Source organism: Panthera pardus, unplaced genomic scaffold (genome assembly GCF_024362965.1).
Source record: "Panthera pardus isolate Hobbes unplaced genomic scaffold, ASM2436296v1 HiC_scaffold_6, whole genome shotgun sequence".
Classification (NCBI taxonomy): domain Eukaryota; kingdom Metazoa; phylum Chordata; class Mammalia; order Carnivora; family Felidae; genus Panthera; species Panthera pardus.
The window spans coordinates 130,525,141-130,539,569 of NW_026526991.1; the positions used below are offsets into that span (position 1 = coordinate 130,525,141).

Consider the following 14,429-nt stretch of genomic DNA (forward strand, 5'->3'; position numbering starts at 1 on the left):
TTAGGAGGCTGTGGGAATGATGAAAGGAACTGCTTTTTAGGGCTAATTCAAGCTAATAAGAAAGTGCTTGTTGGTAAGTTTCAAGTGCTGGTAACTTCTGAGAATTTGTAAAATTCTAAGGGATGAAATTCTGTGCCTAGTTAGTGATACATGATTATCTATAAGATTTCTTTAAGAAAGTGAATTAGAAGAATATTAAAGGGGGACTTCCTTACATTTGCAGACATTTAAAGGAGACCTGGATCAATTAAAAAAACAAGGGGGAGAAAAAGAATTCTACAGTGGCCACTGATTCTAAGAAGAAAGACAAGATAAAGGAATTTAAATTAAATAAATAAAAAAATATATAAAATTAGCGCCTGGGTGGCTCAGTCTTGTTTTGGGCTCAGGTTGTGATCTCGTTGTTCTTGGGTTCCAGTCCCACATTGGGCTCTGTGCTGACAGAGCACAGATTCTCTCCTTCTTCATCTGCCCCTCCCCTGCTTGGGACCTCTGTCACTCTCTCAAAATAAATAAATGAACATTTATATGTATACACATGTACATATACATATTCACATAAAAGCTGTTTAAGATGTCTTTTGAGTTTGAGGGTTTGAATGAAAGGTGTAAGAAAAGACTTGTAACCTATAATGAATGAAAAAGAGTAGTAAGTACTTTTAAAAATAGTGTCAGGAAGAATCAAGTGTAAATGAATTGACATCTGTGAACAGTATAATAAAAACACTTTAAAAGGCATAGCTTGATTCCTGGAAATCAGTAATGATCACATAGGCCTGCCATTCAGAACAGATCATGTAATGCAAACATGAAAGAGAAAGACTGCGTTCCAGACTTTCACTTCTATCTCCTTTTTGCTTGGTTGGTTTTTTGGTTTTTTGTTTTGTTTTTGTCAAATCAGAATTATCTTCAAACAGAAAAGAGAATTAGTCAAAAATGAGAGGTATTTGAAGCCCAGGGTAGGTTAGGGGATAACACCCTTTAAATTCAGGTCTTTAGGATTAAATGAGTTACAGACTCAGACTTTTTTGGAATAATTGTGAATAGTAAGAGTAGTAAAATACAGAGAATATATCTGAAGACTGGACTCAAAGGAGCAATGGTAGATTCTGGTAACTAGAAACTATTGAATTTCATGATAATTGTAATCAGAATGCTAGCATGGTTTTATTAATAATGGCTCATGAATAGATTTAAAAGGAAATGATGATCTCTAGGAGCTTTTCTGGGTGTAAGAAGAACAAATTAATGTAAATTCCTTGCTGTCACTGAATAGACATCCCAAGGAAATGTTGCAAATAGGTTTTTGTTTTTGGTTTTACACTTCTTCTTCTTTTTTAAAATTATTTTGGGGGAAAAATTGGTATGTAACGTTATGTAAATTTCAGGTGTACAACATTGTAATTTGACATCTTTATGCCCCGCACAGTGATCAACACTAAAACTCTAGTTACCATCTCTCACCATACATATGACCCCTCTCCCCCATTTCACTCACCACCCCTCCATCCTCCTTCTTCTCTGGTGGCTATCAATCTGTCAAGCTGTTCACTATGAGTTTGTGTTTTGTTTTGTTTGTTAATAGATTCCACATATGAGTGCAAATATATGTATTTTTCTTTATCTGACTTACTTCACTTAGCATAATACCTTCAAGAGTCATCCCTATGTTGTTGCAAATGGCAGGATTTTATTCTTTTTAAGGGCTGAGTAGTAGTCCATTGTGTCTGTATGCCACATCTTCTTTATCTGTTTGTCCATTGAAGGACGCTTAGCCTGTTCTCATTTCTCAGCTATTGTAAATAATGCATTGAAATCAGTGGTGCATATATCTTTCTGAATCAGTGTTTTTGTATTCTTCAGATAATCTCCCAGAAGTGGAATAGCTGGATGAATAGCTGGATCGTATGGTAGTTCTTTTCTTAATTTTTTGAGCAAACTCCCTACTGTTTTCCATAGTGGCTGCACCAGTTTACATTGCCATCAGCAGTGGATAAGGTTCCCTTTTCTACACATCTTCTCTGTTACTTGTTATTTCTTGTCTTTTTGATAATAGCATTCTATCCAGTGTGATCTAATATCTCATTGAGGTTTTGGTTTGTATTTTCCTAATAATTAGTGATGTTGATCATCATCGCATGTATGTATTGGCCATTTGTATGTCTTCTTTGGAAAAATGTCTGTTCAGACCTTCTTCCCATTTTTAAATTGGATTATTTGTGTTTAAGCTATTCAGTTATATGAGTTCTTAATATATTTTGGATATTAATCCCTTATTGGATATCTGATTTGCAAAAATTTTCTCCCATTCAATAGGTTCCTTTTCATTTTGATGATTGTTTTCTTTTACTGTGCAGAAGCTTTTTAGTTTGAGGTAATTCCATTTGTTTATTATTGCTTTTGTTTCCCTTGCCTTTGGAGTCACCTCCACAAAAATATTGCTAAGACCAGTGCCAAGGAGCTTACTGTTAGTTTTCTTCTAGGAATTTTATGGTTACAGGTCTTGCATTCAAGTCTTTAATTCATTTTGACAGAATTTTTGTGTGTAGTATAAGAGTGGTCTAGTTTATCATTCTTTTGCACGTGGTTGTCCAGTATTCTCAACACCATTTCTTGAAGAGACTGTCCTTTATTCACTGTATGTTCTTGGGTCCTTTGTCGTAAATTAATTGTCCATGTATGTGCAGGTTTAATTTTGGGCTCTCGATTATGTTCCATTGATCTGTGTATCTGCTTTTATACAAATACCATACTGTTTTGATAACTGTAACTTTGTAGTGTAGTTTGAAATCAGGGAGCATACTTCTAGCTTTGTTCTTCTACGTCAAGATTGTTTGGCTTCAGGTGGCTGCACACAAATTTTAGAATTATTTGATCTAATTCCATGAAAGATGACATTGGAATTTTGAGAGGTGTTGCATTGAACCTGTAGATTGCATTGGGTAGTGTGGATATTTAAACAATATTAACTCTTCTAATCCATGAGCAAGAATATCTTTTCAATTATTTGCGTCTTCTTCAGTTACTTTCATCAGTGCTCATTGTTTTCAATGTACAGGCTAGATTTTACCTCCTGGGACTGATTTTACCTCAGTCGGTTAAGCGTCTGACTTCAGGTCATGATCTCATAGTTTGTGGGTTTGAGCCCCACGTCGAGCTCTGTGCTGACGGCTCAGAGCCTGGAGCCTGCCAGGAGCCTGCTTCGGATTCTGTGTCTCCATCTCTCTGCCCCTCCCCTGCTTGACTCTGTGTGTGTGTGTGTGTGTGTGTGTGTGTGTGTGTGTGTGTGTGTGTGTGTGTAAAGTAAATAAATATTAAAAAAAATTTCACCACCTTGGTTAAATTTATTCCTAGGTATTTTTTTCTTTTTGATGCAGTTATAAATGGGATTGTTTTCTTAATATCACTTTCTGATAATTTATTATTAGTGTATAGGAATGCCATAGATTTCTGTATGTTTATTTTGTATCATGTTACTTTACTGAATTTATTTATTCTGTGAGTTTTTTGATGTCACCTTTAGGGTTTTCTATATATAGTCTTAGGTCATCTGAACATAGTGATAGTTGTGCTTCTTCTGTTCCTACTTGGATACCTTTTATTTCTTTTTCTTGCCTGATTGTTGTGGGTAGGACTTCCAGTACTCTTTTGAGTAAAAGTGGTGAGAGTGGACCTGCTTGTCTTGTTTTTGATTGTAGGGGAAAAGCTTTTAGCTTTTCACCATTGAGTATGATGTTAGCTGTGGGTTTGTCATATATCCTTTATTTTATTGAGGTCCATTCCCTCTATATCCATTTTGTTGAGAGGTGTTTTTGTTTTTGTTTAGCTTTATTCATTTATTTTGTGGGAGAGAGAGCATGAGCAGGGGAGGGGCAGAGGCAGAGGGAGAGGGAGAGAGAGAATCCCAAGCAGGCTCCACCGTGTGGAGCCTGAAGCAGAGCTCTATCCCACAACCCTGACTCATGACCTGAGGCAAAATCAAGAATCAGATGTTCAAGTGACTGAACCACCCAGGCACCCCTGTGAAATCACTGAAGTGATTATATGGTTGTTATACTTCATTTTGTTAAGGTGGTGTATTATGCTGATTGATTTGTAGATGTTAAACCATCCTTGCATCCTTGGAATAAATTCTGCTTGATCATGGTGTATGATCCTTTTAATGTATTGTTGAATTTGATTTGCTCATTTTGTTGTGGATTTTTGCATCAATGTTCATCAATGCTCTTGGCCTGTAATTTTGTTTTGTTGTGTCCTTATCTAGTTTGGGTATCGGGGTAATGGTTGCCTCATAAAACGAGAAAGTATTCCCTTCTCTTCGGTTTTTTTTTTTTTTTTTTTGGAAGAGTTTGAGAAGGATAAGTATTAAATCTTCTTTGAATGTTTGGTAGAATTTACCAGTGAGGCCATCTGGTCTTGGACTTTTGTTTGGTGGGAGGTTTTTGATTACTGATGCAATCTCCTTACTAGTAATTGGTCTGTTTAGGTTTTCTCTTTCTTCAGGATTCAGTCTTGAAAGATTATGTTTCTAGGAATTTATCCATTTCTTCTATAGTGTCCAGTTTGTCTGTATAATTGTTCCAATAGTCTCTTATTGATCCTTTGAGTTTTTGTGGTGTTACTTGTAAGTTCTCTTTCAAACAAACATTTGTTAGAGAGGGCTCTAATTAATTAATTAGTTTCATTGATTCATTGATTTTTTTTTTTAAGTTTCTCTTGTATTTATTTCTGCTTTAATCCTTATCATTTTATTCCTTTTACTGACTTTGGGCTTTTTCCCCCTACTAGCTCCTTTACGTGTTAAGTTAGGTTGTTAATTTGAGATTTTTCTTGTTTCTTGAGGTAGGTCTGTATCACTACAATCTTTCTTCTTAGAATCACTTTTGTTGCATTCCATATATTTTAGTGTGTCATATTTCTGTTTTAATTTGTCTCTAGGTGTATTTTTTATTTCTTTGATGACCCATTGGTTGTTCATAACATGTTTAATTTCTACATTTTTGTGTTTTTTCCAGTTTTATTTTCGCAATTGATTTCTAATTTTATACCACTGTGGTTGAAGAAGATGCTTGATATGATTTGAGTCTCCTTGAATTTTTGGAGACTTGTTTTGTAGCCCTACATATTGATCTGTTTTGGAGAATGTCCCATGGCACTTGAGAAGAATGTGTATTCTGTTGCTTTCGGAAGGAATGTTCTGTATATGTCTATAAAGTCCATCTGGTCTAATGTGTCACTTAAGACTGATGTTTCTCTTCTAATTTTTTGTTTTGATTTATCCATTAATGTGAGTGAGGTGTTAAAGTTTGCTACTTTATCAGATTGATGTCAATTTCTCCTTTTAGGTCTGTTAATATTTGCTTTATATATCTTGGTTGCATGTATGTGTGTTGCATGCCTACATACTTATATATGGTATGTCTTCTTGTTGGGTTGATTCCTTTATCATTATGTAATGGCCTTCTTTATCTACTATTACAGTCTTTGTTTTAAAGTCTATTTTTTCTGCTATGAATATAGCTACTCCAGCTTTCTTTTCATTTCCATTTGCATGGAATATCCTTCTTTTTCAGTCTGTGTGTGTTCTTCTGATGTGAGTCTCTTGTAGATAGCATATAGATATTTTTTTAATTCACTCAGCCATTCCATGTCTTTTTATTGGAGAGTTTAATCTATTTATATTCAAAGTAATTATTGATAATTTAAAGTAATTATTGATAGAGATATACTTCTTGCCATTTTGTTCACTGTGTTTTGGCTGTTTTCATACCTCTTGTCTGTTCCTTTCTTTTTCTCTTTCTCTCTTGACCTGTGGTTTGATGGCTTTCTTTAGTGTTATGTTTAGATTCCTTTGTTACTTTCTTTTGTGTATTTACCGTAAGTTTTTGCTTTGTGGTTACTGTGAGGTTCACATATATCTTCTTCCGTATATATGATCTGATTTTAGTTAAATTTGAGTACATTCCAAAACTTTACATGGTTTTCTCCATGCCCTGCACATCTTCTATTTTTTTGTCCTATTTTACATCTTTTTATGTATCTCTTAACTAATTACTGTAGTTTTAGTTGCTTTTGCTATTTTTGTCTTTTAACCTCCGTATTTGCTCTATAAGTTACTGGTCTACTACCTTTACTATATATTTACCTATTCTATTCTAGTAAGGTTTTTACTTTTGGATGTTTTCTTGTTATTAATCAGTGCCATTTCTTTTTGGTTTAGGGAACTCTCTTTAACATTTCTTGTAAGACCAGTTTAGTGGTAATACTCCTTTAGTTTTTGTTTATGTGGAAAATGCGTGATCTCTCCTTCAATTCTGAAGGATAAGTCTTGCCAGGTAGAGAATTCTTGGAAATTGGAAGTTTTTTCATTTTAGCCTTTGAATATGTCATGCCACTCTCTTCTGGCCTTCTGAGTTTCTGCTGAAAAATCTCCTTTAGCCTCATGGGATTTCCTTTGTGTGTAATTAAGATTCTCTCTTTATCTTTTAACTTTTACCATTTTATTTATTTATTTATTTTATTAAAAAAATTTTTTTTAATGTTTATTTATTTTTGACAGAGAGACAGAGTACAAGTGAGGGAGGGGCAGAGAGAGAGGGAGACACAGAATCCCAAGCAGGCTCCAGGCTCTGAGCTGTCAGCACAGAGCCCGACGCGGGGCTCGATCCCACAGACCATGAGATCATGACCTGAGCCAAAGTCGGATGCTCAACTGACTGAGCCACCCAGGCGCCCCTTTATTATTTTTTTAAATTATTATTATTATTTTTTTTGAGAGAGAGAGAGAGAGAGAGAGAGAGAGTGTGAACAGGGGAGGAGTAGAGAGAGAGGGAGATACAGAATCCAATGCTGTCAGCACAGAGCCCAACACCGGCTTGAAACCCACAAACTGTGAGATCATGACCTGAGCTGAAGTTGGACACTTAACCTACTGAGCCACCTAGGTGTCCCTAACTTTTACCATTTTAATTATAATGTGTCTTAATGTAGATCACTTTGTGTTCATCTTTTTTGGAACTCTCTGGGCTTCCTGGACCTGTATGTCTGTATGTCTGTTTCATTCTTCAGATTAGGAAAGTTTTCAGCTATTTCTTGAAATAGGTTTTCTGGTCCTTTTTCTTGCTCCTCTCCTTCTGGGATCTCTATAATGTGATTGTTAGTCTACTTGATGTTGTCACAAAAGTCCCATAAGTTATCTTTGTTTTATAGAAATTCTTTTTCTTCTTGCTGTTCTTTCTGGATGAGTTCTGTTGCTTTGTTTTCTGGCTCACTGACTCGATCTTTGCTCCATCCTGTCTGCTCTTGAATTCCTCTAGTTTTTTTCAGTTCAGTTATTGTATTCTTCAGCTATGTAACTTCTGTTTGGAACTTTATTATATTTTTTATCTCTTTTTTGAGGATCTCACTGTGTTCATCCATTCTTCTCCTGAGTACGGTAAGCATCTTTATGACCATTACTTTGAAATCCTTTTGGGTAGATTGCTTATCTCCATTTCATTAATGTCTTTGCCTGATGTTTTTTTCTTGTTCTTTCTTTGGGATATATTCCTCTGTCTTTTCATTTTGCTTCTTTGTGCTTGTTTTTATGTATTAGACAAATCAACTGCTTTTCCCAGTCTTGAAGGAATGACCTTGTGTAGGAGATTTGATGGTGGAACCCAGAAGCGCAACCCTGTCTCACCAGCCAAGCTGGACACCCAAGGGGTGTTCCCTGTGTGGGCTGCATGCACTCATCTCATGTGGCATAGGGGTGGACACGGCTGGCACCTGGCCCAGCTGTGATTTGCTGGATGTGCTGTACGGGTGGATGGGTTTTCAATTGGGTGCCTCACCGGCTCTAACAGGTTAGAGAGATAGTTCCAAGATGGAGCCTGCTGGTGCTGACATTAGCAAGGTAGGATGGGGTTGCAAATATGGCACCCACTAGTGTCTCCATCCCTGAAGAAAATCACAGTGGTTTCCTGCCTGTCTGGCAGGTGCTTTAAAATTGACAAGTGGGTCTCCACATATGATTTAGGCACTTTTCAAACTGGTGTGTTTGCACTGGGTCCTGCGGTGAATGAGTCTATATAAGAGCTCCTTAAGAGTGGGTTCTCCATTCCCTATAGTTTTATTGCTTTCCTGGATATAATCCCTGCTGGTTTTCAAAGCCCAGTGATTAGTGTATCTTCTTTCATTCAGGATCTAAGGGTTGAGTGCCGGATGTGGAGCACAAATCCCTCACTTGTCAGGGAAAAGTTCTGTATTCTTGAAATCCCTTCTGAGTGTGGTTTTTCTTTGCTTTGCCCCCTCCCCTCCCCCGCCCCCCCTCCCCCTCTCCCTCTTTCTCTCTTCTCCTTTCCTGCCTTTCCAGTCCTTGATGCTGTCATTTTTGTTCTTTGTTGTGAAGGCTCTTTTCATCCAGTTTTCTGGTCTTTATCAGAGGAAATTATTCCATAAGTAGTTATATATTTGCTGTATCCATAGAAGGGAGGGAGTTCAGGATCTTAATATGCTGCTGTCTTGAGCCAGCCTACCAGAAGATAGGTTTTATTTGGGTGTTAGAAATGTATTTGATAAAGTCTTATTGGATGTCCCCACAGACTACAAGAAAAAAATAGGTTTTGTAAGGATTTATATTTGATTGATGGATCATATTTAAATTAATTCATTTATGTCAGAGTCAAGGTCTTTGCTAATATGTCCTAGGATCTTAACTTATGCAGCAGTTTTTCAGTGGCCAGGGTGAAATTTTCATTGTAATCATTGGGTTTGTGAAGGAAGAAAGAGGGTACAATGTTGATAGAGATAGCAAAAGTAAGGTTATGAAATTAAGTTTTGTCAAGATCTTTTGAGGCTAGAATGATAGACCAAAGTGAAGACTAGATTAAAAATGATAAAATGTCATGTTCTACACTGTGATCAAGATAGCCCCTAAGAGAGGACTGAGGGATTTCAATGAAGTGTGTGCTAAATACAAGTCTATTAAATGGACTACCAGCCAGGAAAGAAAAGTGAATGATTTAGTTGCAGATCCAGAAGGGTAACAGAGCTGTTATTTTCCTCACATCAGACCTGTTCTTGGATATTTGGGTGTCACATTTCAAGGGGGACTTTAATAAAATGTCATGTGTTGAACAGTGTGAATATCTCAGTGGTTTGTATTTATAGGCTTATCATGTGGAAAAGTCTAATTTTTTTGAGCTGAAAGGAAGACATTTCTAATAATAATTAGAACATTTCAAGATGGAATGAGCTGACTTGTGAGCTTGGGAGATTTTCGTCTCTGGAGGCATTAAAGGAGAAATTCTGTGACAACTTATTAAGAACGCTATCAAGGGGATGTTAACATTTGTGGGAAGCTGAGCTAGATACCCTTGAAGATCCTTTACAATTCCTTTAATGTGTGTGTTGTTTTTTTTACATAAAATTTTGCTTTGATACCTCCACAGTCAGTTTTTATCAATCTTGTCCTTAAAACTTTATTAATAATAAATACCCTATTTTACATGGCCCTTAAAGTAATGCTTTTTTGAACCCAGTTAAATGTGAGGTTCACAAGAATTCTACGAGTTGGGCAGGAGATGTCTTGCAGTTTTTAAGCAGCTATATCTTAGTGATTGAGCGTGTGGCTTCTGGATCCCCGAGCATCTGGGCTCTGCCACCTGCCATAAGACCTTTGGAAATATGTGCCCCTCTTTCCTCATCTGGGGTTTGGTGATACATTATTCTATATATATGGTGCCTACACCATAGGATTGTTTGAGTTTATGATCATATGATCATATGCTTGAGAATATATGCTTAGAACATTATGATATGCTTGGAACAGTATCTGACATGCAGGAGACATTTAGTAAATGTTAGCTAGTCCTCTTGTCATTTTTTCTATTTTACAGGTGAGGAAACTGGTGCTCACGCAGGTTGTAACTTGCCCAAGTTTACGTCAATAATAAGTGGTAGAATTATTAAGAACTCTGTTGGGGGGCACCTAGGTGCTTAACCGACTGAAGCATTTGACTTCGGCCCAGGTCATGATCTTATACGGTTTGTGGGTTTGAGCCCCACATCAGGCTCTGTGCTGATAGCTCGGAGCCTGGAACGTGCTCTGGATTCTGTGTCTCCCTCTCTCTCTCTGCCCCTCCTCCACTTGCACTCTTTCCCTTTCTCTCAAAAATAAATAAACATTTAAAGGAAAGAATTCTGCTGAACTGAACAAAAACAAAATCAGAAATGGAGTAAAATTACCGATATATGGACTAATTTTGTACTAATTTGTATAACAGTATTGATTTCATTTTAATTTGTTAAATGAATCATCAGACTGTTGTGAATCTATTACTATAGATTTTGGGGAAAGCTCTGGTTTGCATATGTTTACATATATACACACATTCCAGACATAATACAGTAAGAAAATGCTTTCTAAAGCATATTGTAAATAAAGAAAACTACACTTTCCAAAAGATTTATGGTGCTTGATAGCATTTAAAAGGAAATAGTTAACTTTGGTTTGTGTTGGCATTCCAGTATACTTGCTAAGCAATTTGAGCTTCTTATTTCTAGATGTGCTGTTAAGATTTCTAGGGGGATATAAGTCAAACTGAAGGCATCTCCTAGAAGAAAAGTCCAAATTGTCTCTTATTTATAGGGTTGAAATAAACAAAAATGATCTCACTAAAACTGTTCTATCTTTAATCACCTCTTATAATAATTTATTAAATGCTCTGTAGTTTTCTAGTCATGTGAGAGACAGTTTACATGGTATAGTAACATAGTTGTCCTCTGCAGATTGTATGATGTGCTTTAAGAAAGATTATCACTTTTGCCTTTCTCTCCTTGGCTGGCAAGGTCCTGTGGGGAACACATCTCTTATGGTAATGATTCTTTTATTCATTTACAAGGTTGTAAACATCTTGAGGGCAGATATTGTGTCTTAATAATCTATGTTTCTCAGTACTTGCGAAGAGCCTTTGTCTATAGTGAGTTTGTGAAATTGTCAAAGCATTGATGGTTTTATTGGAAACCTAAGAACTCATTAGATTGGCTGTATTACAAATAGTCGGTTAAAGTAATATAAGCCATTTGTCAGCAAGTTTATTAAAGTTATGTTCTTTAAAAGAACTGCTGTAGGCAAAACTGCATTTGACAAATCAGTGTCATGTGGAAAATAAGAGTTTAAAGGAAAAAAATACTCTCTAAAAGGCTTTAAAGGCATTCCAAGAACACTGTAAATGAGAGTTCTATGAGACATCTATTTCAAAAACAACCTAGATTTGTCAGCAGTAAAAATCACATTGAGTAAGTAAGTCAATTGATTAGAAAAGTTGTAGTGTGATCTGCTGAGGCAGATTTTCCTGTAAATTTTATTTGGCTTGTATGCTTTTCTTTTCTTTCTTTCTTCCTTTTTTTTTGTTTTTTTGTTTTTTTTTAAGTAAGCTTTCTGCCCAACATAGGGCTTGAACTCATGATCCTGAAGTCAAGAGTTGCACACTCGACCAACTTGGGCAGCCCACCCCCTCTTGTATTTATTTTAAAGTGTTTGAACTAGTCTATAACAGCCTAAAATTTAATGACTTTAGCATTCATATTATCCTTTAATTTTTACAGTTCTCAGTAAAATACTGACTCCTTTACAAATCATTGTGATGGTTAAAGACATGTTTCTCTGGACCTGGTTTTCTATTCATATATTGAGAAGGTGGGATATATATTCTTAATTTCCCCTTTCTGCACCATCACAGCCCCTCTGCCTGGATGGCCTGCTAGAGGAGAAAGTGCTAATTGGTTTTCTTGTGATTATGGGAAAGAAATAGTTATGCACTTGGCACAGTTTTCATCTCTTTGAATTTACATTCTTCCTTTCCTTTCTTTAGAGCAGTAAAGAAAACTGGAAGAAATGAAGGCATTCATTTTATCGTAAAAGCTTGAGGTGGCCTTGTACTTGACTCTCTTCATGTTTCAGGTCCCTGCAGGCTAGAATGAGGGTGTGGTAGAGAAGGGAACTTTTGCTGTCAAGGGAGCTGTGCTGGAGTAGAATTTAATCTTCAGTCTCTTGAGGAGGGGTTTTTCTCCTAACATTAATTATGTTTACAGTTGTTAAGAATTTTATGCCTGTCTGTCTGTCTGTATGCATGTATGTATTTAAAGTTGGGTATGGAGCCCAATATGGGGCTTGAACTCACGACCCTGAGATCAAGACCCTAGCTGAAATCAAGAGTTGGGCACTTAATTGACTGAGCCACCCAGGTACCCCTCAGATTTTTACTTTTATGTTTTGATAAGGTGGTACATGTACATAGTAAACAATTCAAGATGCACTAAAGGTTATGGATTGAAAAATAAGTGTCCTTTCCATTCACCTACCTAGTTTTAAGTTCCCCAGGGCAGCTACTGTTAATTTTGTGTATTTCTGTGTATCCCTAACCCCCGGCAGGGTGTTATATTCACTATTCTGAACCTTGCTTTTTTCCCCCTACTTACAATATATCTTGGAAATGAATCCAAATCAGTGTGTAATTTTGCCATGTGATTTTTAATAGCCAAATTTATGGACATTTATATTGTTTCCAGTCTTTTTAAGTAGATTATGAAGTTGGTCATGCTTATTTACTTGTAAAAGAGGAATTTGGGTTGCTGTTATAAATGTATTCTGTAACTTCAGATGGTATACTCAATGAGTATGAAGGAGACAGTGCTCTCTAAGAAATGTTTTCCTCAGTGAGAAGGGTGGCAGGTCCTTTATAATCAGTCTCCTTGGAGAATGGTGATATTTCATGTGGAGATTGGTATAACTCATCAAGTACAGTATTCTTGAAGAGGCTCCCCCCGCCCCCTTACTCGTGTCTTTGAGTTTTACTCTTTAACTGCTGTATATAAAAAATTCGTATAGAGTCTGATTGAACCTGCCTATAAGTTTTGGGCCAGGCAGTCAAGTGACGTTGGGATGGGGGTGGGATGTTTAGGTTACAGTAGGTAGGAATTTTCAAGATATCTAGACAAGGTATTATCTGCAGCTCAGTGGCAGCCCATCCCTTTCTTTCTTGGGTCAGTTGCATCTAAGTTACTGTTTTTTTTTAAAAATTCTGACTATAATGGTGCTGTTTTCTTTGGAGATCTACATTCCACGGCTATTTTTCTTAAATATATTCCGTTCTGGGAAAATAATGTAGATGGTGGAATATATACATATTGAAGGGATGTGTATTCGGATGTGCTTAGATTTGTTTTTAAAATTGGCTTTTTGAGCAGAATTTGCATCATTAAAAAAAGGTTTACAGTTGCCATTATCTTAGTCACTTAATTCTGAATGACTCAGGTCTTGATGAATGAATACCCAAGTAATGATGTTATGTTAGTAGTATCAGAACGGAAGATACTAATTTGTACTATGTTTATTTTGCTTTCTTATGGCCTCAAACTAATGTCTCCTTTTGTTATTTTCCTGCACACACCTAAGTTTTGCCCACGGAGATTGCCTTCTGCTCCAGTTGTGTGGGTGGGATATTATGAAAAAGAAGAAGGAGAAGGAGAAATGATACAAGTTGGAAGACCTGTCTTTTTTACCCCAACAGTGAATGTGACTGTTGAGGTATGTGCTCTTGAAATAGGTGTACCTGGTGCTGTGGACTATGGCTTTTTATTAACATTCTGTGGCTTTCTGTCCTTGTCCAAATGGTAAGTTTCTACCGTTCTTTTGAGGCCTGGCTAAAATGTTGCTTTGTAGGTGAAGTCTTTTTCTGACTTTGCTTTTTTCCTATTAACATCTCTGTGGATTTTAAAAAGACATCTATTAAGGGGAGTTTATTACATATTTAACAGTGGATTCTTTATGTGTCTGATCCCCTTAGGGGACTGTGATCTGTATGAAGAATTGCATTTTGTCCCTATTTATATTCACAGTGGCAGTAAATGGCGTTCAGTAATTTTTGAATTAATGAATATAAGAAAACTTAATCCATCTCATTTTTTCTGAGGGAAAAAATTTATATTCTTACTCTGACCTTTACTCACTTACATGACTTATTATTTGGTATTCCAAGTGGAAGTTTTACGTGTTCATAGAGATAGGGGAGGATTATTTTGATGGCTAGATAACTTTCTTCAAAAATTGTTTTATAGCTTTCCATCTAAAACCTCATAAGAGAACTGGGGAGCAAGTTTGTTTTCCAGGCATTGTACTCTTTTATTAAAAAGCTTAAGATGTGTTTGGGAAAAATGTTTTTTTTAACTTTCTAACTTTTTAATGTCCTCTTTACATTAAAAAAGAGTTCTTATGTTAAAAAAATATTTTAGGGTTGCTTGGGTGGCTCAGTTGTTTGAGCGTCTGACTCTTGATTTCAGCTTGGGTCATGTTCTCACAGTCATGGTCTCATGGTTGTGGGATCGAGCCCTGCATTGGGCTCTGTGCTGAGCGTGGAGCCTGCTCTCTCTCCCTCTCTTTCTGCCCC

At 36.4% G+C, this 14,429-nt stretch overlaps 1 protein-coding gene across 4 annotated transcripts in view; it reads left to right on the forward strand.

Moving 5' to 3' along the window:
* Window positions 1–14,429, forward strand: part of USP6NL (USP6 N-terminal like) — a 229,874-nt gene that overhangs the window by 122,817 nt on the left and 92,628 nt on the right. The window contains exon 1 of one of the 4 annotated variants that reach the window (XM_053895751.1): window positions 13,274–13,569. The exons of the other annotated variants lie outside the window; for them this stretch is intronic. Coding sequence (XP_053751726.1) covers window positions 13,289–13,569 — 281 coding nt within the window. The 5' untranslated portion in view covers window positions 13,274–13,288. Of the gene's footprint in view, window positions 1–13,273; window positions 13,570–14,429 lie in introns of those variants that run through there. 4 annotated transcript variants of the gene reach the window in all.